Below are 25,282 nucleotides of genomic sequence, written 5' to 3' on the forward strand. Positions count from 1 at the left end.
TCACTGGAGAAGCCCAGGAGAGTGAGAAGGGAGTGAGTTTAGGAAGGTGTCCAGAGCAGTAGCAACCTATGAAGGAGCCAGTAGGAGCCATCTTTTTTCCCACTGGATACTTCTCTCAATTTCTGATTAATTCTTAAAAGCAGCAGTAGCACCACCATCTGCTTTGTTTTCCAGGCCTCGGATTACAAAGGTTCACTTCAAGGAGACCCAGTTTGAACTCAGAGTACTGGGAAAAGACGTAAGTTTGTGTTTAGTGCTTAGCTTCCCTGAGACGGGAAGCCTTGTCTGCTCATTGATAACTTAGAAGACCTAGTAAAGTAAAAATGCCATGTTTTCTTCAGCTGCAGCCACGTGGAACCAGGTTAACTGGCTCAGATAAACAACTCCTTTTCAAGGAAGGGAAGGGGAAGTGAGTATAAATGAATGAGTTATGGAGAAATGTCACTTCAGTTTTAACAAAGGGGAAAAAATAACCTTTCTTGGGCACAGGAGAGAATAGGAGGTGATTATCATTATTAGTTTTTTAGTACTGTCTGTGAAGGTAAGATTCATGTAATTAGAAGGGTGCAGCTTTCATGCAGGACAAAACATGTCCTAATTTTGTCTCAAAGTCAATTGAACAATCTACAGGAAGTCACACTTCTGTTCTTTCCCTAGTTGAGCATGGTAGGTAAACCAGATGAGAAACTCTGGATGCTTTCAAGGGAGTGCGAGCCAAGGGTGCAAAAATGCTGACCGTCCTGCTGCAGCTTGGCAGAGACCTCCAGGACTGCTTGGGTAGTAGGCACAGGATTTGTTAGAGCCTCAGGGTGCTCTCGTGCTTTGACGAGTAGTTTTAGGGAAACCAGGCAAAGGAAGACAAGAATATGAAAGCTTCCTTTTAATCTCCCTGTGAAAGTAATGCTTCCTTGAAGTGCTGTTACTATAATTCATGTTTATGGGATACACAGGTGAAAATAAGACGTAGGCGAATCCACCCTTCTGTCTCTTTAATACTAACTTTTTGCAGAACAGAATTTAAGTGAATGGTCTTGAGTTGACTTTCTAGTGAGATAGTTGTAAAAAGAGGTAAAACCAATCCGATGATGCAGCGACAAACTAAGACACAGGAAGAAAAGTGGCTGCAACCACAGTTGGAACGTAACATCCGGCTCAGTGTCCGGCATGCAGCAGGTGCTCAGTAAGCACTTGGCGCCTGATCAGTGAACTGATGTACTGGGGTGGTGGGCTGCCAAAGCAGAGAACTTGGTACTACCATTTGTTCTTCTAGAAAAAAATGCAGTGATCCCTCCCAGAATTATGTGACGTGCCATCAGAGTGTTTAGTGAGAATGTGATAGTAGGGGTTCCCTGGCAGTCAGAGGTTAGAACTCCACACTTCCAACTGCTAGGGCCTGTGTCCAGTCCCTGGTCGGGGGATCTACGATTAAGACCTCACAAACTACGTGGCCTTGAGAGGGAAAAACAAAAGAAAACATGATAATAAAATGGCAAGACTTTCATGGAAACATTACTATTATTCAAAGTCATTTTCCTATTGAGACCTAACTTATTTTTGTGAATGAGGTCCTTTGGTGAGCTCTTTGTACATTATTACTACACTGCCTTAAAATGCCATCTGCTGCCTTGAGATGAATGTTTGGTAAAGTTGCAGCTAACTTGAACTTTCAATTTCTTACATTTCTTCATTATTAGGTAAAAACAACAATAAAATTGATGTCATTGTGTGATTTTTTATTTTTTTAATGGCAGTCTCCGAGGGTGGTCTGGTTTCCTACACACACAGCTCCCTCCCTGTGCCCTGGCATTTCTGAGAAAACTTGACGGTTTGTCGGTTTGTCGGTGTGCATCCTGAGGCACCGTGTGCTCCTGGCTCTTTTAGTGGCTGTGGTCTTTAGTAAGGTGACAGAGCAGGTCACATTTAACTCATGCTTGCATCAAAGGGATTTAAATTTTTGTTTTACACATGAAAAGATGCTCAACATCACTCATTATCAGAGAAATGTAAATCAAAACCACAATGAGGTACCGTCTCACCCTGGTGAGAATGGCTGCTATCAAAAAGTCTACAAACAATAAATGCTGGAGTGGGTGTGGAGAAAAGGGAACCCTCTTACACTGTTGGTGGGAATGCAAACTAGTACAGCCACTATGGAGAACAGTGTGGAGATTCCTTAAAAAACTGGAAATAGAACTGCCATAAGACCCAGCATACACACTGAAGAAACCAGAATTGAAAGAGACACATGTACCCCAATGTTCATCACAGCACTGTTTACAATACCCAGGACATGGAAGCAACCTAGATGTCCATCAGCAGATGAATGGATAAGAAATCTGTGGTACATATACACAATGAAATATTACACAGATATTAAAAGGAATGCATTTGAATCAGTTCTAATGAGGTGGATGAAACTGGAACCTATTATACAGAGTGAAGTAAGTCAGAAAGAAAAACACCAATATGGTATATTAACACATATATATGGAATTTAGAAAGATGGTAACGATGACCCTATATGCGAGACAGCAAAAGAGACACAGATGTAAAGAACAGACTTTGGACTCTAGGGGAGAAGGTGAGGGTGGGATGATTTGAGAGCCTTGAAACATGTATATTATCATATGTGAAGCAGATCGCCAGTCCAGGTTTGATGCATGAGACAGGGTGCTCAGGGCTTGTTCACTGGGATGACCCTGAGGGATGGGATGGGGAGGGAGGTGGGAGGGGGCTTCAGGATCGGAAACACATGTATACCCATGGCTGATTCATGTCAATATATGCAAAACCACTAGAATATTGTAAAGTAATTAGCCTCCGATTAAATTTTTAAAAAAAATTTGTTTTATTAAATAATACATTGACCAAAGCACACCATTTCCAGACTATTCTGACTTTGCATAGTCTTTCTCCTTTCTCTACCAGGGCATCTCTTTATGAGGTGGTAATTTATATGTTAGAATAAAGTTGATTAATATGGAGGCCTAACTGTTAATCACAGATTAAATAAGCCCCTGAAACCTATCACCTGGAACAATAATTTACCATAAATTTGAAAAATGATTAAGGGTCTTACTCTGCTGGTTTTCTGGTTGAATATTGCAGAGACTTAACTACGTATATTAAGTGCTGTTAGGGCCAAATTCAGAGATTGAGTTCTCAAAAGAATAGCAATGTCCTGTAGATAAAATATTTTCCTGGGGTTGCACTGTGGCACTAATGCTGTCCAATTCCCACTTTTAAATATTAACCATGCCCAACATAACACATTGACGTATTTTAATAAATATTAATAATATTTAATGTGTACTGATGATCTGTCTATATATTGCTTTGTAAATAGCAAATAGCTGTCTGTAACTAAGTATTGGTTTTATAAAAGTTTATCCCTCTGACAGGTTCAGAAGCTAATTAGTATAAATACTTTTATGCATTATTTAAGCTTCCTAATAGGTACTGTGGTTTAAAGAAAAATCTTACATGATGATTGTAGAAATCTGGGAGTTACACTGTGAAGAAGAAAATTTAAATTATCTAGTACTTTAGATCAAAGGTAGTGATTATGATTATTACTTTGGTACACTGTCTCAGATTTTTTCCCCGTTAGAGTGAACATTTAATATATGTATATAGACATGTATATATATTTCATCTCCAGGTGGTTTTGTACACAGTTTTTATTCTTCATAGCATATCACAAATATTTCTCCTTTTATTATATATATTCATGTTGTGCCTGCATAGTATTTGGTTATGTATTTTTTCTTAATGTTGCAGTTAGCATTTTTTTCCTCTTCTGATATCTCATAACTTGTTTTTGCTGATAGAGGCAAAAGCTGTGGAATTTTATGTTTATTTCAAATATGAGTGTTTTGTTGAATTCTTTTGTTCTAGCCAGGAGTTTTAATTTGATACTTATACATTTTATAGCTATATAGTTATATCAGTCACAGGTAAAAATGTTTATACTCTTGTTTCTGTTATTTAATAAACTTTTGTAATTTTATAGTATTGGTCACAACTTCTAGAAGAGTGTCAAGTGATCTAGCCATATAAAGAATTCTTGGTTGGTTTTTTATTTTATTTCTTTTTATTTTTTGTGTTTAACTCTTTAATGAACTGTCACAGCAGCTAAAGCGTTTTACATTCCCGTCTAGCAGAGCTCCAAGTTTTCCATATGCTCATTCACACTTGTGATTTTCTACTTTTTTGATTGAACTGTCCCAGTGGTTGTGAGGTGGTGTCTCACTGTGATTTTGATTTGCAAATAAGTGTTATTTTTAAGTAACATAAAAAATCAAAATCAATGCAAACAAAAACCCACAATGAACAAAATATCAGAATCTTAATAAAATCAGGATTCTGCATTTGTTTACTCATTTCACTCACCTCACTGTTTTCTGTTTGTTGGTTTGTTTTGTTTTTTGTTTTGGCTTTTTTGGGGGGTGTCACACTGCCCCATTTGTGGGGTCTTAGTTTTCCCACCAAGATCTAACCTGGACTCACTGCAGTGAAAGTGCAGAGTCTTAACTACTGGATCATGGGGGAATTCCTACCTCTCCGTATTTTATTTTTTTTAATATAAATTTATTTATTTTAATTGGAGGATAATTACTTTACAGTATTGTACTGGTTTTGCCATACATTGACATGAATCTTGCATGGGTGTACATATGTCCCCGGTCCTGAATCCCCCTCCGTCTTCCCTCCCCATCCCATCCCTCTGGCTCATCCCAGTGCACCAGCCCCAAGCATTCTGTATCATGCATCAAACCTGGACTGGCAATCTGTTCCACATATGGTAATATACATGTTTCAATGCCATTCTCCCAAATCATCCCACCCTCACCCTCTCCCACAGAGCCCAAAAGACTGTTCTTTACATCTGTGTCTCTTTTGCTGTCTCGCATACAGGGTTATCATTGCCATCTTTCTAAATTCCGTATATATGTGTTAGTATACTGTATTGGTATTTTTCTTTCTGGCTTACTTCACTCTGTATATATAATAGGCTCCAGTTTCATCCACCTCATTAGAACTGATTCAAATGTATTCTTTTTAATGGCTAAGTAATACTCCATTGTGTATATGTATCACAGATTTTAACTGTAGTGTTGGAGAAGACTCTTGAGAGTTCCTTGGACTGCAAGGAGATCCAACCAGTCCATTCTAAAGGAGATCAGCCCTGGGTGTTCACTGGAAGGACTGATGCTAAAGCTGAAACTGCAATACTTTGGCCACCTCATGCGAAGAGTTGACTCATTAGAAAAGACTGATGCTGGGAGGGATTGGGGGCAGGAGGAGAAGGGGATGACAGAGGATGAGATGGCTGGATGGACATGAGCTTGAGTGAACTCCGGGAGTTGGTGTTGGACAGGGAGGCTTGGCATGCTGCAATTCATGGGGTTGCAAAGAGTCGGACACGACTGAATGACTAGACTAAAATGAACTGTGACAAATACCTTTGGTAGCTTGATAGGGATTGCACTGAATCTATAGATAGCTTTGGGTAATATACTCTTTTTCACTTTATTGATTCTTCCGATCCATGAACACTATATATTTCTCCATCTATTAGTTTCCTCTTTGATTGCTTTCACCAGTCTCTTATAGTTTTCTATATATAGGTCTTTTGTTTCTTTAGGTAGATATATTCCTAAGTATTTTACCCTTTTCATTGCAATGGTGAATGGAATTGTTTCCTTAATTTCTCTATTTTCTCAGTATTAGTGTATAGGAATGCAAGGGATTTCTCTGTGTTGATTTTATATTTTGCAACTTTACTGTATTCATTGATTAGCTCTAGTAATTTTCTTTAGGGTTTTCTATGTAGAGGATCATGTCATCTGCAAACAGTGAAAGTTTTACTTCTTTTCCAATCTTCTTGTATTTCTTTTTCTGCTCTGATTGCTGTGGCCAAAACTTCCAAAACTATGTTCAATAGTAGTGGTGAAAGTGGGCACCCTTGTCTTGTTCCTGACTTTAGGGGAAATGCTTTCAGTGTTTCACCATTGAGGATGTTTGCTGTGAGTTTGTCATATATAGCTTTTTTTATGTTGAGGTATGTTCCTTCTGTTCCTGCTCTTTTGGAGAGTTTTTATCATAAATGGATGTTGAATTTTGTCAAAGGCTTTCTCTGCATCTATTGAGATAATCATATGGTTTTTATCTTTCAATTTGTTAATGTGGTGTATTACATTGATTGATTTGTGGATATTGAAGAATCCTTGCATCCCTGGGATAAAGCCCACTTGGTCATGATGTATGATCTTTTTAATATATTGTTGGATTCTGTTTGCTAGAATTTTGTTAAGGATTCTTGCATCTATGTTCATCAGTGATATTGGCCTGTAGTTTTCTTTTTTTGTGGCATCTTTGTCAGGTTTTGGTATTAGGGTGATGGTGGCCTCATAGAATGAGTTTGGAAGTTTACCTTCCTCTGCAATTTTCTGGAAGAGTTTGAGTAGGATAAGTGTTAGCCCTTCTCTAAATTTTTGGTAGAATTCAGCTGTGAAGCCGTCTGGTCTTGGGCTTTTGTTTGCTGGAAGCTTTCTGATTACAGTTTCAATTTCTATGCTTGTGATGGGTCTGTTAAGATTTTCTATTTCTTCCTGGTTCAGTTTTGGAAAGTTGTACTTTTCTAAGAATTTGTCCATTTCTTCCACGTTGTCCATTTTATTGGCATATAGTTGCTGATAGTAGTCTCTCATGATCCTTTGTATTTCTGTGTTGTCTGTTGTGATCTCTCCATTTTCATTTCTAATTTTATTGATTTGATTCTTCTCCCTTTGTTTCTTGATAAGGCTGGCTAATGGTTTGTCAATTTTATTTATCTTCTCAAAGAACCAGCTTTTGGCTTTGTTGATTTTTGCTATAGTCTCATTTGTTTCTTTTGCATTTATTTCTGCCCTAGTTTTTAAGATTTCTTTCCTTCTACTAACCCTGGGGTTCTCCATTTCTTCCTTTTCTAGTTGCTTTAGGTGTAGAGTTAGGTTATTTATTTGACTTTTTTCTTGTTTCTTGAGGTATGCCTGTATTGCTATGAACTTTCCCCTTAGCACTGCTTTTACAGTGTCCCACAGGTTTTGGGTTGTTGTGTTTTCATTTTCATTCGTTTCTGTGCATATTTTGATTTCTTTTTTGATTTCTTCTGTGATTTGTTGGTTATTCAGCAGTGTGTTGTTCAGCCTCCATACGTTGGAATTTTTAATAGTTTTTCTTCTGTAATTGAGATCTAATCTTACTGCATTGTGGTCAGAAAAGATGCTTGGAATGATTTCAATTTTTTTGAATTTACCAAGGCTAGATTTATGGCCCAGGATGTGATCTATCCTGGAGAAGGTTCCGTGTGCGCTTGAGAAAAAGGTGAAATTCATCGTTTTGGGGTGAAATGTCCTATAGATATCAATTAGGTCTAAGTGGTCTATTGTATCATTTAAAGTTTGTGTTTCTTTGTTAATTTTCTGTTTAGTTGATCTGTCCATAGGTGTGAGTGGGGTATTAAAGTCTCCCACTATTATTGTGTTATTGTTGATTTCCCCTTTCATACTTGTTAGCATTTGTCTTCCATATTGCAGTGCTCCTATGTTGGGTGCATCTATATTTATAACTGTTATATCTTCTTCTTGGATTGATCCTTTGATCATTATGTAGTGTCCTTCTTTGTCTCTTTTCACAGCCTTTGTTTTAAAGTGTATTTTATCTGATATGAGTATTGCTACTCCTGCTTTCTTTTGGTCTCTATTTGCATGGAATATCTTTTTCCAGCCCTTCACTTTCAGTCTGTATGTGTCCCTTGTTTTAAGGTCAGTCTCTTGTAGATAACATATATAGGGGTCTTGTTTTTGTATCCATTCAGCCAATCTTTGCCTTTTGGTTGGGGCATTCAACCTATTTACATTTAAGGTAATTATTGATAAGTATGATCCTGTTGCCATTTACTTTATTGTTTTGGGTTCAAGTTTATACACCCTTTCTGTGTTTCCTGTCTAGAGAAGATCCTTTAGCATTTGTCGGAGAGCTGGTTTGGTGGTGCTGAGTTCTCTCAGCTTTTGCTTGCCTGGAAAGCTTTTGATTTCTCCTTCATATTTGAATGAGATCCTTGCTGGGTACAGTAACCTTGGCTGTAGGTTATTTTCTTTCATCACTTTAAGTATGTCTTGCCATTCCCTCCTGGCCTGAAGAGTTTCTATTGAAAGATCAGCTGCTATCTTTATGGGAATCCCCTTGTGTGTTATTTGTTGTTTTTCCCTTGCTGCTTTTAATATATTTGTTCTTTGTGTTTGATCTCTGTTAATTTGATTAGTATGTGGTTTTTTATTTTAATGAAAACACCACTATTGTTTTACAACATGTATGTTAGCTCTTTGTTTTAATAATGTGTTCATTACTGGAGTTTACATTTTTTAAAAGTTTGGATGAAATGGTTGATTTTCACTGAATGCCCTTGAGAGCCAAGATTGCTGGTTGTTAACTCATTCCGTAAGTAATGCTGATTTAAAAAATCCAGATGAGAGAAGATAGTGACTTGGACCAGAGTCGTACTATTTCAAGTGCTGAGAAGCTGTTGGATCTGGATGCAGTCACATGGTTTTATGGATGTGGGAAATACGAGTGACTTAAATGTGTTTGGCACCAATGGCAGCAAGAATGGAGCTGCCATCAAGGGAGATGGGGGAGGCTGTGAGTAGAGAGGTTCAGGGGGAAAATCAGGAGGCCCACTGTTAACATGTTGAGTCTCAGATGTGTGGTCGATGTCTAAGTGGGGACCCTTGGGAGACATATAGGAGGTAAAGTTACCACGTTGAATCTCAGATGTCTGATAGATGTTTAAATGGGGACATTTGGGAGACATGTATAATAACATTCTTTATATTAATAGGAGGTAAAGTTGTTTCTGATTGGTAGCAGATTGAGTGATTTGTGAAAATAGGGAGGAGTTTAGGATCATACCCAAATTTCTTGGTTTCATTAACAGGGGAGAATATAGTCTCCACAGTAGGCCCAGAAGGTGGCATGTACTAAGCACACTGCTGAATAAACAGGGGAAAAAGTGATGCTGTGATTATATTTACATGTAATATATCGTGGAACTGACCTCAGCTAAACCCACCCAGCGTGACAGGATGTAGAACCAAAAGGTTTCTGGCAGCTCTGGCCACAAGTAATTAGACCAACGTGGCTGAACTCTCTGCCTGTTTTCGGAAGAGGACACGGGAAGTGACGGTGGCCAGGAGCTGACACTGTTCGTCAACAAGCCCAAGACGTCTTGGTTATACAAGCTAGGCATTCCTTTCATGCTTTAAGTAGAACTACAGAGTTTTAAAATTTGATTTTATTTGAGGACAATTCCAAATTTATAAAAAGTTGCAAAGATTAAAATACTACAAAGAACAGGGTTATATATTGTACTTACATTCATTTGTTAGCATTTTACTTCATTTCCATTTTTGTTATTTCTCTACACATACATACTACCTTCTGAGTGATTCGACTGTATGTTTCACATGTCATTTGTCTCTAAATACTTCAGTGTGTATTTCCTAAGAATAGGAATATTTTCTCATGTGGCCATAGCATATTTATCTACTTTATAAATGTATATTGATAGAATACTTCTATTATCTACTTTTTCTATATTTATATATAGAAATATATTTAAATACTTTTTCAACTTTGTTGACTGACCTAATAACATTCTTTATATTAATAGCATTTTCCTGCTCCAGTGTAGAGTCAACTTAGCCTCCTTTAATCTGAAACATTTTAGTAGCATTTTTGTTTTTTATGATGGATGGGGGATTTTTGAAGGATACAATTCTATGCCACTTTTTGACCTTTAAATATCAAGTGGTTTTAATTGCGCGGGTCCACCATAGATGGATTTGTTTCACTAAATAGATGCTACAGGTACTTCTTGATCTGTGCTTAGTTGAACGCCTGGAAGCAGAACCCTGGATCCAGAGGGCCGACTGTGTGGGGGTTGGCGCTGCTAACGCCCTATTGCTCCAGGGTCAACTGTAGACTTTCATATTTGTCTGATATTTCACTATAATCAGATGAGATTATGCATTCTCAGTTGGAAAGCAGCCCAGGTGAAGTTGTGGCTCTCCTGGGGTGTTAGATCTGGAGGAGCATGGACACTCCTATCTGCTTCTTGTTGGTTATATTAAATGAGTGTAATTGCTGGGTTTTTTCCCCTCCTTTACAACTAATAGGAAATCTGTGGAGGGATCACGTCATTCAGTGCAAATACTGTGCTCTTGAAAATGTCCCTTAGGTCTAACTGACTTAAGACTCTTTCCTAATTAGATCTTTTACTATGATGCTTGCAAAATGCTGATTTTCTAGCTCTCCGACTGCCTCAATATTTTATTTTTAATTGGAGGAAAATTGCTTTACACTGCTGTGTTTTTTTCTGCTGTAAAGCTTCAATCAGTCATAATTAGGTGTGTATATGTATGTATATATATACATATACCCTCCACATTTATCAGTCAGTCCTTGACAGTCCACTGTGAGAGCCTCACCTTCTCTCTTTTTAATTTATTTCTGTTATCAGCATGGACTTCTATTTTTTCCAGTGTTTTCTAATGCGCTACTGTACCTAGCTATTCTGGTGTTGTAATTGTCCTGCTGCTACTGCTAAGTCGCTTCAGTCGTGTCCGACTCTGTGCGACCCCACAGACGGCAGCCCACTAGGCTCCTCTATCCCTGGGATTCTCCAGGCGAGAATACTGGAGCAGGTTGCCATTTCCTTCTCCAATGCATGAAAGTAAAAAGTGAAAGTGAAGTCGCTCAGTCGTGCCCAACTCTTAGTGACCCCATGGACCGCAGCCTGCCAGGCTCCTCTGTCCATGGGGTTCTCCAGGCAAGAGTACTGGAGTGGGCTGCCATCGCCTTCTCTGGTAATTGTCCTAGACATGGCCAATGGGAGACCTTTTGACATGCCTCCTACCACTGTTTTGATTATTTTCTCCCTTTTTTGGCATCTCATGGTATTTCAGGTGCATCTTGTACCTAGCCTGCATTTACACTCTTATCAGTCATTTCTCCAAAGAGCCCTGGTTCCTTTTAGTGGGGAAGGGTCAAGATCTGGGTGTTAGTGTGGTCATTGCTACTGGGATGACTTTGCTTCTGGACTAACTAGTGGACAATGCCAGGGAATACATGCATGAATATACACATATATACAGGTATAAATACATACATTCATACACATGTGCTCAAATGAACTTGCTTCTACATATTTTCAGTTCAGTCCAGTTCAGTTCAGTTGCTCAGTCATGTCCGACTCTTTGCGACCCCATGAATCACAGCACGCCAGGCCTCCCTGTCCATCACCAACTCCCGGAGTTCACTCAAACTCATGTCCATCGAGTCAGTGGTGCCATCCAGCTAACTCATCCTCTGGCATCCCCTTCTCCTCCTGCCCCCAATCCCTCCCAGCATCAGAGTCTTTTCCAATGAGTCAACTCTTCACATGAGGTGGCCAGAGTACTGGAGTTTCAGCTTTAGCATCAGTCCTTCCAGTGAATACCCAGGACTAATCTCCTTCAGAATGGACTGGTTGGATCTCCTTGCAGCCCAAGGGACTCTCAAGAGTCTTCTGCAACACCACAGTTCAAAAGCATCAATTCTTCGGCACTCAGCTTTCTTTAGTCCAACTCTCACATCCATACATGACTACTGGAAAAACCATAGCCTTGACTAGACGGACCTTTGTTGGCAAAGTAATGTCTGTGCTTTTGAATATGCTGTCTAGGTTGGTCATAACTTCCCTTCCAAGGAGTAAGCGTCTTTTAATTTCATGGCTGCAGTCACTATCTGCAGTGATTTTGGAGCTCCAAAAAATAAAGTCTGACACTGTTTCCACAGTTTCGCCATCTATTTGCCATGAAGTGATGGGACCAGATGCCATGATCTTCGTTTTCTGAATGTTGAGCTTTAAGCCAACTTTTTCACTCTCTTCTTTCACTTTCATCAAGAGCCTTTTTAGTTCCTCTTCACTTTCTGCCATAAGGGTGGTGTCATCTGCATATCTGAGGTGATTGATATTTCTCCTGGCAATCTTGATTCCAGCTTGTGTTTCTTCCAGTCCAGCATTTCTCATGATGTACTCTGCATAGAAGTTAAATAAGCAGGGTGACAATATACAGCCTTGACGTACTCCTTTTCCTATTTGGAACCAGTCTGTTGTTCCATGTCCAGTTCTAACTGTTGATTCCTGACCTGCATATAGGTTTCTCAAGAGGCAGGTCAGGTGGTCTGGTATTCCCATCTCTTGAAGAATTTTCCACAGTTTATTGTGATCCATACAGTTAAAGGCTTTGGCATAGTCAATAAAGCAGAAATAGATGTTTTTCTGTAACTCTCTTGCTTTTTCCATGATCCAGCAGATGTTTGCAATTTGATCTCTGGTTCCTCTGCCTTTTCTAAAACCAGCTTGAACATCAGGAAGTTCACGGTTCACGTATTGCTGAAGCCTGGCTTGGAGAATTTTGAGCGTTACTTTACTAGCTTGTGAGATTATTGTAATTGTGCGGTAGTTTGAGCATTCCTTGTCATTGTGTTTCTTTGGGATTGGAATGAAAACTGACCTTTTCGAGTCCTGTGGCCACTGCTGAGTTTTCCAAATTTGCTGGCATATTGAGTGCAGCACTTTCACAGCATCATCTTTCAAGATTTGAAATAGCTCAACTGGAAATCCATCACCTCCACTAGCTTTGTTTGTAGTGATGCTTCCTAAGACCCACTTGACTTCACATTCCAGGATGTCTGGCTCTAGGTGAGTGATCACACCATTGTGATCATCTGGGTTGTGAAGATCTTTTTTGTACAATTCTTCTGTGTATTCTTGCCACCTCTTCTCAATATCTGCTTCTGTTAGGTCCATACCGTTTCTGTCCTTTATTGAGCCTATCTTTGCATGAAATGTTCCCTTGGTATCTCTGATTTTCATGAAGAGATCTCTAGTCTTTCCCATTCTATTGTTTTCCTCTATTTCTTTGCATTGATCGCTGAGGAAGGCTTTCTTGTCTCTTCTTTCTATTCTTTGGAACTCTGCATTCAGATGCTTATATCTTTCCTTTTCTCCTTTGCTTTTCACTTCTCTTCTTTTCACAGCTATTTCTACATATTTTAGAAATCGTAAATTCACGCCATACCTCCAGTTTCCGTCTAGCCCCACAGGGCTTGCTCTTCTTTTCCTCATTTCATATTTGTATAACCTTTCTTTGCCTATGAGACTCTTAGCTCCCGACAGTAACACATGTACTTGTTTGTTTGGTCTTAAAACTACATCTCAAGCAGTGTCAGAATTCCTTTGTGCAAACCACTGAAATTGACAGGTTTTTTTGTTTCTCTCTAGTTGTGGCACCCAGGCTTAGCTGCCTCTTGGCATGTGGTATCTTAGTTCCCTGACCAGGAATCAAACCTATGTCCCCTGCTTTGGATGGTGAATTCTTAACCACTGGACCACCAGGAAAGTCCCTGAATATGGTTTTGTGCTTTTTCCTTCATTTAGTAGTACCTCCAGAAATCTCTATATCAGATCATTGAGAGCTTTCTTATTCTCTTGTACAGCTGCATTTACTTTATTGAGTGTCTATAAAATCATTTACTCAACCAATGTCTTATGCTGGATCATTTGATAGTTCTTGAGAGTTGGCAGTTATGTTTTTTTCCTTCAGTCAATAACTTTGTGCAAATGTATTTTTATATTGTTGGAGGACTGTCTTTGGGGTGTGTTCTCAGGAGTGAGGATGCTCAGTTAAGAGGGTAAGTACATGTGTGAATATTAGGTGTTGCCTTATTCCCATACCCCAGTCGTTACCTGCAGTTTCTGTGCCATTGTACATTTCACCTGCAATGTATAAGTGAACCTGGACTATTTGTACTTTCCTGTAAATGTTCAAATGTGTGACTCTATTGGTAACATTTGGATCCTGAGGCCATATGACAGTTTGGTTTGGAATCTTGCAGATTCAGTGATGGACTACGAACCTTGTGGACAAAACAGCATAATGTAAGCTCAGAACTCTCACTTCTCCAACTTTGGACAACTTCCTGAACAACATTGAAACTCCCTTTTCTTGTCTATGAAGTGAGGATGATAAAATCTGTTTTACAGGGTTGTGAGGTTGTACTGTGAATGAACCCAATCCAAAGTTGGAATTGTAGCAAGCACCGGGTACATGTCTCTGTGTTGGAACTATCTTGCCCTCATGCACTTAAAGTTTTGCACCGGAAAGGGCTCAGGCAGCACTTGTTCTTGGAAGGTGAATAGCTGATGCCACAGCAGGAAGGGGAGCTCAGGTCTTTTTCAGGCCCATGGAGTTTCCTTAGCTTCGTTTGCTACTATGTATGTTTTTCCATAATTAAGGGAGCCATTTGTTTGGAAGGAATGTCTAAATTCTAGTATAAAAATTTTCTACATTAAGAGTATCAGTAGATAGTACCAGATATGCCTTCATTTTAACAAGCTTAAGTAACATTTGTTATTAAATTCTTGCAAACATTTGTAAGACTAGCAATAAGGGTTAGTTTTCATGAAAAAATGAAACCTGCAAGTATAAGAAGGAAATGCTGACATTTAAGGAAATTCTACAGTTTCTTTAGAGAGCAGATGAAGAAAAGATAGAGTAAAAACAATAATAAAGCAAGCCATCTGGAATCCTGGATTTGCATCTGTGAATTTTTTCAAATAGGAAGAAGAGTAAGCTCAACAAAATAGTTTTTAAAGTTTACTGAAACATGATGTAAACATTCTCTAATGTTTTGGCTCCTGTTTTCTCCTTTAAATTCCTGGGAGGAAAAGGAAAAAGGGGAGATGCAACACAATCTAACACATCCCTTCAAATTCTGTAATATATATTTCAATGAACTGGAGAGTTAAGTAAGTGAAGTCGTTCAGTCGTGTCCAACTCTTTGTGACCCCATGGACTATAGCCTAGCAGCTCTTCTGTTCATGGGATTTTCCAGGCAATAGTACTGGAGTGGATTGCCGTTTTCTTCTCCAGGGGATCTTCCCAACCCAGGGATCCAACCCGGGTCTCCCGCGTTGTAGGCAGATACTTTACCATCTGAGCCACCAGGGAAGTCTAGAGCTAGAAAGAGTTATAAACAATTATTCATTAAGCAATTAATTTCTTTGTAAAAGAGGTAAAAAGGTTTTTCATGTTTAGTGTATAATTTGAAATACCCACATAGCAGACAAAAGAGTTCAAGAGTTCTGGAATATTTTTGCTGTTTTTGTTGTTATATTATAAAATACAACATATATGTTGGAATGGAAATTAATGTTATTTTTCCAGTGCTCTGTTGAAATGCACAGTGATTTTTAATTCAAACCATATTATGTGCATTTCAGAAAGAATTTTAAAAATAACTGACGTGTGTGTAGGGGTGTTTGTATGTAGTGTATAAAAGCCAGAGTTCTAGAAATAAAGGTTTTGCTCTTATAAATCAAGGAAAGACCCGCTACCTTAGCAGCTCTTCAAGAGTCACAGTGTAAAATAGGCTCATTAAAAGGTCTGAGCATTTAACCCGATGTTTCCCAAATTGACTTGACCGTAGAACTCTTTTTATGCCAATATCACGAGACATTAATGTTTAAGAGTCACTTTTCAGAGAGTACTCTGTAAAGAAAAAACAAGATAATGTTAGAAGAACAAGATAACATTTACTCAGTATTTTCAAATTCCCTGCTAACTTGCCTTTCCAACTAATAGGAAGATTGATAGTTTTTTTATTGCAGAACTTACTTGAATTCTTTATATGGCTTTGCACTTGGAATGAGAAAACAGTGGAAGATATGGGGAAAGTGATTAAAATATTGTGCCCACTGTCTGACATACACAAATGTAATTTAATTTTACATTTAGACTCACCATTTATAAAGATAAATATCTCAAAAAACTTAAAAATTTGTGATATTTCTTTGGTATTTATTTTTAGTTCAAGAATAAAGTTTTTTCCTTTCTACCATTTGCCTTCCTTTTCTTTATCAGTAATTAAGTTCTTTCAGTCACTTGCTGTTAGTCCCCTGATTTTTATTTCGTCTAGTGCCTAGAATAAGTTCACAATTGCCAAGTACATATAAATCTTGTAGAAATCAAATGTTTAAAAAAGGTCCCATAATACTGTAGTTTTGTAGTCTTTGCACTTCTTTTTAGCCTCTGCTCTGTGTCTGTGGGTCAGTGATAAGGAACCTCTCTGCTGTAGGCCTTTCCAATATTTGTGTAATGGTTGCATTTTACCATTGTTAGAAGTACTCATCTCTTTCAAGTATTTGACCTTTGCAGTGTCCCTTAGGTTACTTCAATTAACCTTGGAGATGGGATGAATATGTAATGACAGGATTGAGAAGATGTTTATCCCCGCTCTTCTAGGGAAGCTGGGGAAGGCGAGCTGTCCGAGGCCGCAGCGAGGGGCCAGCTAGAGAGGGGCTTTGTGTGGCGAGGCTGTTGGGCACGGGAAAGGCAGTGAAGCTGGGACCCAGGGAGAGGAAACTGCCGAGCGTCTTGCAGTGTGAGCACCTCCGTGACCGTCAGTAAACTCAAGGCCCTTCAGAGAAGTCAGGCGCAAAACAGATTGATTTCTTCAAAGCTGCGAAGCGAAACAGCCAGCAAAGATGGGAAAAGAATGAGAAAAACAGAGGGAGTTAGGTTGGGAATTCATCCATTTGATCTGGGTCCTGAATTCTTACAAATGATGGGATTGGGACTTTGAGCCCCGTTTACTTAGAGATCCACAGTATGATGAACCCTCATGTGTTATCTGAGTTAGAGGTGACTTAAGCTTGGTCTGTTTATAAAATAAAAAAAGTAGATGGAGACTATAGCTTTGCGTCTGGCATGAAATGGCTGAAGTTATGAAGGTATTTGAAAAATTTTGCCAAAAGCATGCATTGGATTCTTGGATAAAGTATTTTAGCAATTGGTTGTAATGAACTTCTGAAGTTAAGCAGCTGCTTGTGTTTATATGAACGAATGGAAAGGTGCTAATTGTCCATGTCCTTTTGGAAAAGGTTTAGCAGGTAGTGAGTGAGTGAAGTTGCTCAGTCATGTCCGACTCTTTGTGACCCCATGGACTGTAGCCTACAAGGCTCCTCTGTCCATGGAATTTTCCAGGCAAGAGTACTGGAGTAGGTTGCCATTTCCTCTCCAGGGGATCTTCCCGACCCAGGGATCGAACCTGGGTCTCCCGTATTGCAGGTAGACTCTTTACCGTCTGAGCCACCAGGGAAGTCCCTAAAGAAGTGAAAGTCGCTCAGTCGTGTCCGACGCTTTGTGACCCCACGGACTGTACAGCCTATGGAATACTCCAGGCCAGAATACTGGAGTGGTCAGCCTTTCCCTGCTCCAGGGGACCTTCCCAACCCAGGCAGGAATCGAACCCAGGTCTCCCGCACTGCAGGCGGATTCTTTACTAGCTGAGCCACGAGGGAAGGCAAGATATTTAAATATCACATCAGTTACATTAATGTCAGCAGTTATTTTAAGTGGCAAAAATATATAGAATTTATTCAGAGTGCCTGGCTCTTTTTTTAAAAATTTATTTGTATCAACTCACCTTTTAGTATTTGGATCATTCTGCTAACAGTGGGACGAAGTCCAGGCAGCTAGTGTTAAAGCCCTGTTTGAATGGGGGAATGAGTTTGTACTTGTCATTGCATGGGGCAGAAGTAATTAGGGGGCCTGCGGGAAGCTCTTTTGTTCCTTTAATAAATTTGTACCCAAGGAAATTTGCTGCTGCTGCTGCTAAGTCGCTTCAGTCAGACAGCAGCCCACCAGGCTCCCCCGTCCCTGGGATTCTCCAGGCAAGAACACTGGAGTGGGTTGCCATTTCCTTTTCCAACGCGTGAAAGTGAAGTTGCTCAGTCATGTCTGACTCTTTGAGACCCCATGGACTGCGGCCCACCAGGCTCCTCTGTCCATGGGATTTTCCAGGTGAGAGTACTGGAGTGGGTTGCCATTGCCTATCCGCAAGGAAACTTGGGAAAATCCAATTCTGGTTGGATCCTAAAATTCTGGTTGGATCATTAGGTGATGGTAGTTTTGTGTCTATATGAAGAGTAAAAGAATGCAGATGTTTATTAAAGAATAGAGTGAATACCAGTCCAAGAAAAGTTTGAGGAGATTTATTTTATTTTCAAGTTAAAAATTTTTTTTTTCTGCATTTTTGGAAATCTAGGTAATATATGTAATTAAATCACTTTGTGAAAATTCGATTTAATATGTCAATTCCACGTTAGTTTTGGATGTTCTTGATAGAACATGAAGGTGTCTCTGTCACAGAGTAGTCATCAGCAGCCGCCATCTCTTAGTGCTTCTGTTGCTGACAGAGAGAGAGATTGAGAAAGGTGATAGTTGGGGGAGTAGGGGAGGAGCCTGGGGCTTCCCAGACAGCTCAGCTGGAAAAGAATCCACCTGATTGGATCCCTGGGTGGGGAAGATCCCCTGGAGAAGGAAATGGCAACCCACTCCAGTATTCTCTGGAGAATCCCATAGACTGAGGAGCCTGGCAGGCTGCAGTCCACAGGGTTGCGAAAGTTGGACACGACTTAGTGACTAAAACACCAGGGGGACCCTGTCTTATACTGGCTTTTTTTTTTTTGACAAGCCATGCTGCATCTTACTTCTCCAGCTGGGGATAGAACACACACCTCCTGCAGTGGAAGCACGGGGTCTTACCCACGGGACCACCAGGGAAGTCCCATATACTGACTTTATCTTATTTATCCTGATACATAGCCAGAGACTCAGTATTTTACAATTAATTGCCTGTGCATTATATGTTGGATAATCCAGTGACCTCAAAACACTGGCCTGTTATGTAAGAAGCTCTTGATAGTGGTTGCCTCTGGGGAGGGGAATTGGAGACAATGGTGAGAGGGAGGTTTAGTTCTCATTGTGTAACCACTTCGGTAACTTTTGGTGTTTTTACCACGTGTATGTATTTAAAAAGGAAAAGTGAAAGAAGAAAAATTCCCCCTAAGCATCCCCATCTCCTGACAGGATGCTTGGCCTCCTTTTGCCTCCAAGGGTCTTCTGTGATTTCCACTTCTCCCCCTGGTTTCTTTTGCTTTTGAGGAAGACACATTCTGAATTCATTGCCTTTTCTTACTCATCCCTACCTTTTAAATCCTTACCCCTTTCATGAAAGCCACTGAAGATTTCTCCCCATGAAATGCAGTGACCTCTTTTCAAGCCCTGTGACCTTTCTGGCTCACTGGACACTTGCCCTCTCCCCCATTCTCTCTGACACCATTGCCTCCTGGTCCATGTTGGCCTGTCTCACTCCACCTTCGTGAGCATCTCCACTGTGATCCCATCATTATCTGTACTCTCTCCCTGAGCAAACTGTTTTAGATTCTCGGGTAAAGTCACCTATACCAGCAGACACGACGTCTCTCCTCAGCCTGCCCGTGCATATTTACCGGCCCGCTAGGCATGTGGAGTTCCCAATTCTATGGGCGCCTCAAAATCAAAACAGTGTGAGCTATTGTCCATTCCTCTGCCATCCAAGTCCCCAGGTTTTTCCACTTGCTATATTTTAGTACTTTGCTGCACCCAGCTCAGAAACCTAGACTTGCCCAAGTTCCTTCCTCCACCTCACGAAGTTTGGAATTACAGGTTGTCTTGCTATAACATGCATATATTGGCTCTGTTTCCATCATACCATTTCATTTTGCAAATAAACTCCTAAATTGGGCAGCTTCATTCTAGATAGACTTGGGAAGAAATTTCCTGCATGTAAATGTTCTGTCCTTGCTAAAAGGATGTGTGAAGGGAGAGGAGTCATTCAATTATTCTTCTGCATTGACAATTTTGTGTATATGAATCCATGGGAACCTTATTCCACAGGCATTTCTGCATTTGTGACTTGAGTTTGATTTTTATTTGAAACTAAATTAGCAATTATGTAACTTCACAGAGCTTGTGGTTTATTATTATTTTTGTATAGATACTGTATTTTGCTTGGTTTTCTATTAAGTCACTTTAAAAAATAGTATCTTTTCCTGTAAAATTCAAATTATATCTAATATTGCCTCTGTTTCTTATGTATTAAACTATATAACTATAAAATAGATATTGTATATGTATAAAATAGATAAGGAACTACCAGATTAAAATAATTGTGAAAATTAATTGCATACCTAGTGTATGGCACTTTACATCTGTCATGTCATTTAATTTCTTTCACCCAATAACTTGATGCAGAATGGAGAAACTCAGTAACTTGCCCAGATTACACTGCGGTGATGATGTTGCCCCTCCTAGCAGCCCCTCTTGAGATTCTTTCATTTAAGTGTGGCCTGTACATCCCTGAAAAAAATACAGTTAAGAACTGGATTTATGAGTGTCTTCTTTTTTGGGGGGCTTTGATTTCCACGTGGTCAGTATTTTTCCTGTTCTGGTGCACGTTGTTGGCAGAAGAGTTTTCAGTGCTTCCACGCCATCACTGTGATTATTTGCAGTCATGGGGTGATGTAGAAAAAGGTAGTAGAGGTGAGGGTGTTAAAATTTCATGGCACTTACATTTTGTAATTCTATCAAGAGATAATTGTTCTTTTTTTTTTTTTAATGTGTTAACAGTGATTTCTCTGCTTGCTTGAATTTTTGGTACCTAGAAGGTGGCTGTCATCTGAAAAATCTTATGGTCTGTAATTTATATTCTCACATTTTTTTTCTCTTTTAGTGCAGTGAAACCTCATTCTTTTTTGAAGCTCGAAGTAAAACTGCTTGCAAGCATCTTTGGAAATGTAGTGTAGAATATCACACATTTTTTAGGTATGTTTCTTTGCCTAATAAATGAAAACTGTTTGCTTTTATAACAAGAATTCTATTCTTAGAAGAAATGTATAAGTGTTTCTCTTTTATTAACTTCTTAACATGCACATGTATGTAGATGTTTTGTTTGTTTGTTTGCTCATGCTATAAGGAAGGATCAAGGATGATTGCTTTTTGGGTTTATGTGAAAGTATAGCTTTGGTACTGGTGGGAGTTAAGTGTTCTGCTGTGAACACACTAAAATTGAAATGCCTAGCCTCGAAATATGGAATGGGTGGCTAGGTATGCAAAGCTTACAGAAAAGACCAAGGTTGGTCATGTAAATTTTGTAGGTAATAAGGCAGACAGTAGGCAGACAGTCGCCTATGGAAACAGTAAAGAGAGGACAGGGACTGCGCTGTGGGGCCCTCCCAGCGCTTAGAGGACAGGAGCGTGGGGAGTGGGAAGTAAGGGCGGCAGATGCTGTGACGAGTGAGGAGCTGGCATCTGCCTCGTGTGCTCCTGGGGGGTCGCAAAGGTGTAGGCAGAGCACTGACCATTGGGTTGTGTGGGTGCTGCTTGTTTCACATTCTTATGGTGTAAAGATTAAATTTTATCAGGTAATGTTATACATTAAACTGTTTTTGGTTTTCAAATTTAGATTAATCCTTCCCCTTTTTCCTTTTTGATTTACACGGAACATTTTTTCCAAATAGTATGATGCTAGAGGAGTAGTATTATAAAATGATCCACATCTTTTGAGGAGTTTGTATCCAGAAAGGGATGTAGCCCAAAATGTCTGAGACATTACCTCTCATCAGTGGGGCGGGGCCAAGAAACTCCACTTGGAGCTGTGTGTTGAATGTACCATAGAATGGAATATGAAGAAGAGTGAACCATAGCATTAGATATGATGAACTGCCATGAGAACCTTGGCTTGGGTTAATCAACACAGTGACAAAGTTCCCAAGAGAATTTAAGTAGAGAAATTAAATTTATTCACAACAAAATCTTCCTTGTAAGGGTGATGATATATTTAATAGTCTTCAGGAAGTATGAGTATTTTGATATCATACTTGTATAAAATAGTAGAATGCGGTTGTTGTTTTAAGTATTAGCTTTAAAATAATCAATTATTATTTTTTGCCAATATGTAGACTGAGTAAAATATTTCAACTATGTGTTAAGCAGTATTGCACTATTACATATTTCTACATAGTTTTTGCTCATGTTACATATTTGTAAGTCTTTCTCTAATTTTCTTTTACAAATTCATTAGAATGCCAGAAAATGAATCAAATTCATTGTCAAGAAAACTCAGCAAGTTTGGATCCATGAGTTATAAGCACCGGTATAGGTAAATGGCATTCTTTTCCTTTGGGGTGTGTGGATGTGTGTATGAATGCATATTTAATCTAACCATCCAGATGCATGCATGCATATTAAAGTTTGTGATCTGATTTTTTTCTGATTTTTTTTCATAATGCCAATTATTTTGATAGGCAATAACAGTTTATTAAACTTTCTTGACAAAAATGATTTTCTAGGTCTAATGATATTTAAAGAGTACATTAGCTTGATTAAGTATAGAGTTTTTAGAATGTAGTAGAGCTTACTATCTTCAGAAATTCATTTTGGTCCAATTATCAGTTATCTCCAATTATGTGGTGATTATGAAACAGAGTAGATATTCTGAATAGTAGTCTATTGGTATTCTTAGGATATTCAGTTAATTCTCTGTTGCAGCATCATGGGTCAAATGTTTTCTGTAGTATAATGCTTACAACATAGTAATGCTAGCAAGTATATGTTAACTTTATGGAGCAGTACCCAGTGCCATATATTGTGCTACATGTGTCCCAATATCGCTTCTTTAATCATTGCAGTCTTATTGATGTTATCCTCATACCATGTGAGGAAACTGAGGCTCAGAGACAAGTCACTTTTCAGAGAAACCAACCAGGAAATGTTAATGTTGGGCCCACTATCTGGCAGTCTAACTCCAGACAGAGCCTGTGTCTTTACTGGTTAGTCAGACTGTTGCATGTTGCGAGGAAAGCTTGATTGTCAAGCAGCCAGGCAGGTGCTTGTGAAAATGGAAAGTTTCTATGTTTTGAAAAATAATTTGTTTTGTTTCAATTCATTCTGTTAACTGGAGAACCTGTGATATTGAAGGCAGGATAATAGGTGCCCAGAGATAGAAAGAATAAGATTTCACCACCTTTGCCTTCGGCTTCCCTAGTGGCTCAGACATAAAGAATCTGCCTGCAATGTGGGAGACCTGGATTTGATACCTGGGTTGGGAAGAACCCCTGGAGAAGGGCATGGCAACCCACTCCAGTGTTCTTGCCTGGAGAATCCCATGGACAGAGACTGTAGACTGGCGGGCTACAGTCCATGGGGTCACAAAGAGTCGGACACGACTGAGCAACTAACACCTCTGCCTTCAGAGAGCTACAGTATTATTCAGTGAGCAGTGATACAGCAGTGAGATGTTCCCAGGCCCTATAAAACTGAAGCAGGGTGCAGAAATGGCACTTTGAAGGTAGGACACTGTTCTGTCAGTCTATTTGAGACATCTCCAAGTGAAATGCTTACTTAGACTTAAAAATCAAACCAGGTCAAGCGTTTGCAAGACAATAATATGCCAGATTTTAATTCCTTTCTTTTATGAACCACTTTTTAAAATCTTGCTTTGAAACCAGGGATAATCAGTAAAGGAGTGATTAATATTAAATGTTCAGTACATTAATCTTTACATATTCACTTGGATGTTTCCTCATTTGCTGACTTAACACTTAAGTATTATTATATTATAGATGTTCTTGGTATTTGTAGGAAAGTGTTTATTGAAATCCAAAGATTTAAACTTTGTTATCAAGGTTTTCCCCTAGATAGTGATATAATTACAGGAATTTAAGGAGAGAGTATTTACTTTTATAGTAAAGAAAACAGCTCATAGTGAGTATTTGGGCTGTTCTTCCCATTGGGACGTAACACATTTCAAGGGTTATAGAGTGAATGTGTAAACCTGTCTCTTTGTCACTGAAATGAAGCTAGTGAAAAAGCATCTGTCTTAATATTCATAATGCGAAATTTTTAATTATGCTGTTTAACATACACTGTAGCTGGTTTCCACAAATTTACCATACCTGATTTTTCAAATTTATTGAAATGCAAATGCTGTCGCTCTGGGAATTATTATTAGGAAGTTATTGGATTTTGCATATTAAGTATAATTTCTTCTGCAAAAGTAATTAAAGGTAACCTTTGCAAATTGGAAGCTCTGCTAAATCTGTTCTAATTTTGTGGGTGGTGTTAACTGCTTAGTAAATCTTAATGAAATTCGAGTCTCAATGTCTGTATGTAGGAAGCACTAACATGCAATTCCTGGAAGAAGGATGTTTCATCCCACTACCCAGAGCCAGGCTTAGGCAGGGATGGGTCTCTGACTACTGGGTGGTCACCAGTACATGACTGTTAATTGTCAAAAGTAATAACAGCCAATCTTTAAAAAACATTGTATGCCTGTTCCTTTATTTTGAGACGTTCTGGAGACAACCAGGAAGGATGGAAGAACTCTGGAAACAGAAAGCTCCTTCCTTTACCCTGTAGGCTTTTAGAGCGTGGGAGATAGTGAACGGCATAACCAGTGGCTGTGGTGTGTGAGTGTGGTTGTCTGTGTGTATAACTCTACATGTGTTTACAGTGGAGTATGTGTGTGTAGGAGTGTGTGATAGAGAAAGACAGTTCTAGTCTTTACTTTCTCTTTTGCATCTTAGGGCTTGCAGAATACCAAGGAGATTCCAACATCTTTGAGAAAAAACTAGTCATTACTTTAGAGGAGAAAACTTAATTTTAGTGGTATGTGACAGGCAATCCTTTCAGAAATTCAAAATTAAATTTTTGGGAAAAGATAGAGCTGAAATGTGACAGTCAAAGTCATTTATTGCTTTATTATCAGATACCAGTAATCTGAAATAGAGACTGATTAAGTCTTTGGTTAAATATTTTGTTATACACTGCTCTCTCTTCCTCTGAGCCCCTTAAAAACTAACCTTGCCTCTACCTATTGTTAAGTTTGTAGAGGACTCCTGGTTTGGATGAATGAATGAGTTGTGTAGAGCTTATACTCTAGCAATGAGACTTCGACCTGAGAACCACCTCTCGCCCGCAGAACCCTGATAGCCTTGCTGCCACATTTCTTGAAGTGTGAAAGAGATCCAGTCCTCCTGAGAACTTACTTTGTCTCAAGTGCTTTCATGTGTGTTACTTTGTTAAATACATTCAGTGACCCATCAAAGGGGCCTTATCCTCATTTGTATAGAGAAGATATTTGAGCCCCCCCGCCAAGTCTAAGGTAATTGAACCAGACCTTTAGCTAGTAAGCAGCAGAGTTGAGATCTGAACCCAGGTGTCTTCTCTTCCCTCTACCCAACCAATGGCTGTTTGTAGCCTCACTTTGGAGCTGAAGAAGGGCTGCTGGCGGGGCCTCCCAGCATGGA

General features: G+C 39.2%; 1 protein-coding gene across 2 annotated transcripts in view; it reads left to right on the forward strand.

Annotated features, from left to right (window-relative positions):
• EPB41L4A (erythrocyte membrane protein band 4.1 like 4A) overlaps positions 1–25,282 on the forward strand; it is a 287,116-nt gene that overhangs the window by 178,924 nt on the left and 82,910 nt on the right. For both annotated transcript variants that reach the window (XM_052646727.1, XM_052646729.1), the window contains exons 9-11: positions 175–238; positions 20,707–20,798; positions 22,057–22,134. In XM_052646727.1, coding sequence (XP_052502687.1) covers positions 175–238; positions 20,707–20,798; positions 22,057–22,134 — 234 coding nt within the window. The remainder of the gene's footprint in view (positions 1–174; positions 239–20,706; positions 20,799–22,056; positions 22,135–25,282) is intronic.

Source organism: Budorcas taxicolor, chromosome 10 (genome assembly GCF_023091745.1).
Source record: "Budorcas taxicolor isolate Tak-1 chromosome 10, Takin1.1, whole genome shotgun sequence".
Lineage (NCBI taxonomy): Eukaryota > Metazoa > Chordata > Mammalia > Artiodactyla > Bovidae > Budorcas > Budorcas taxicolor.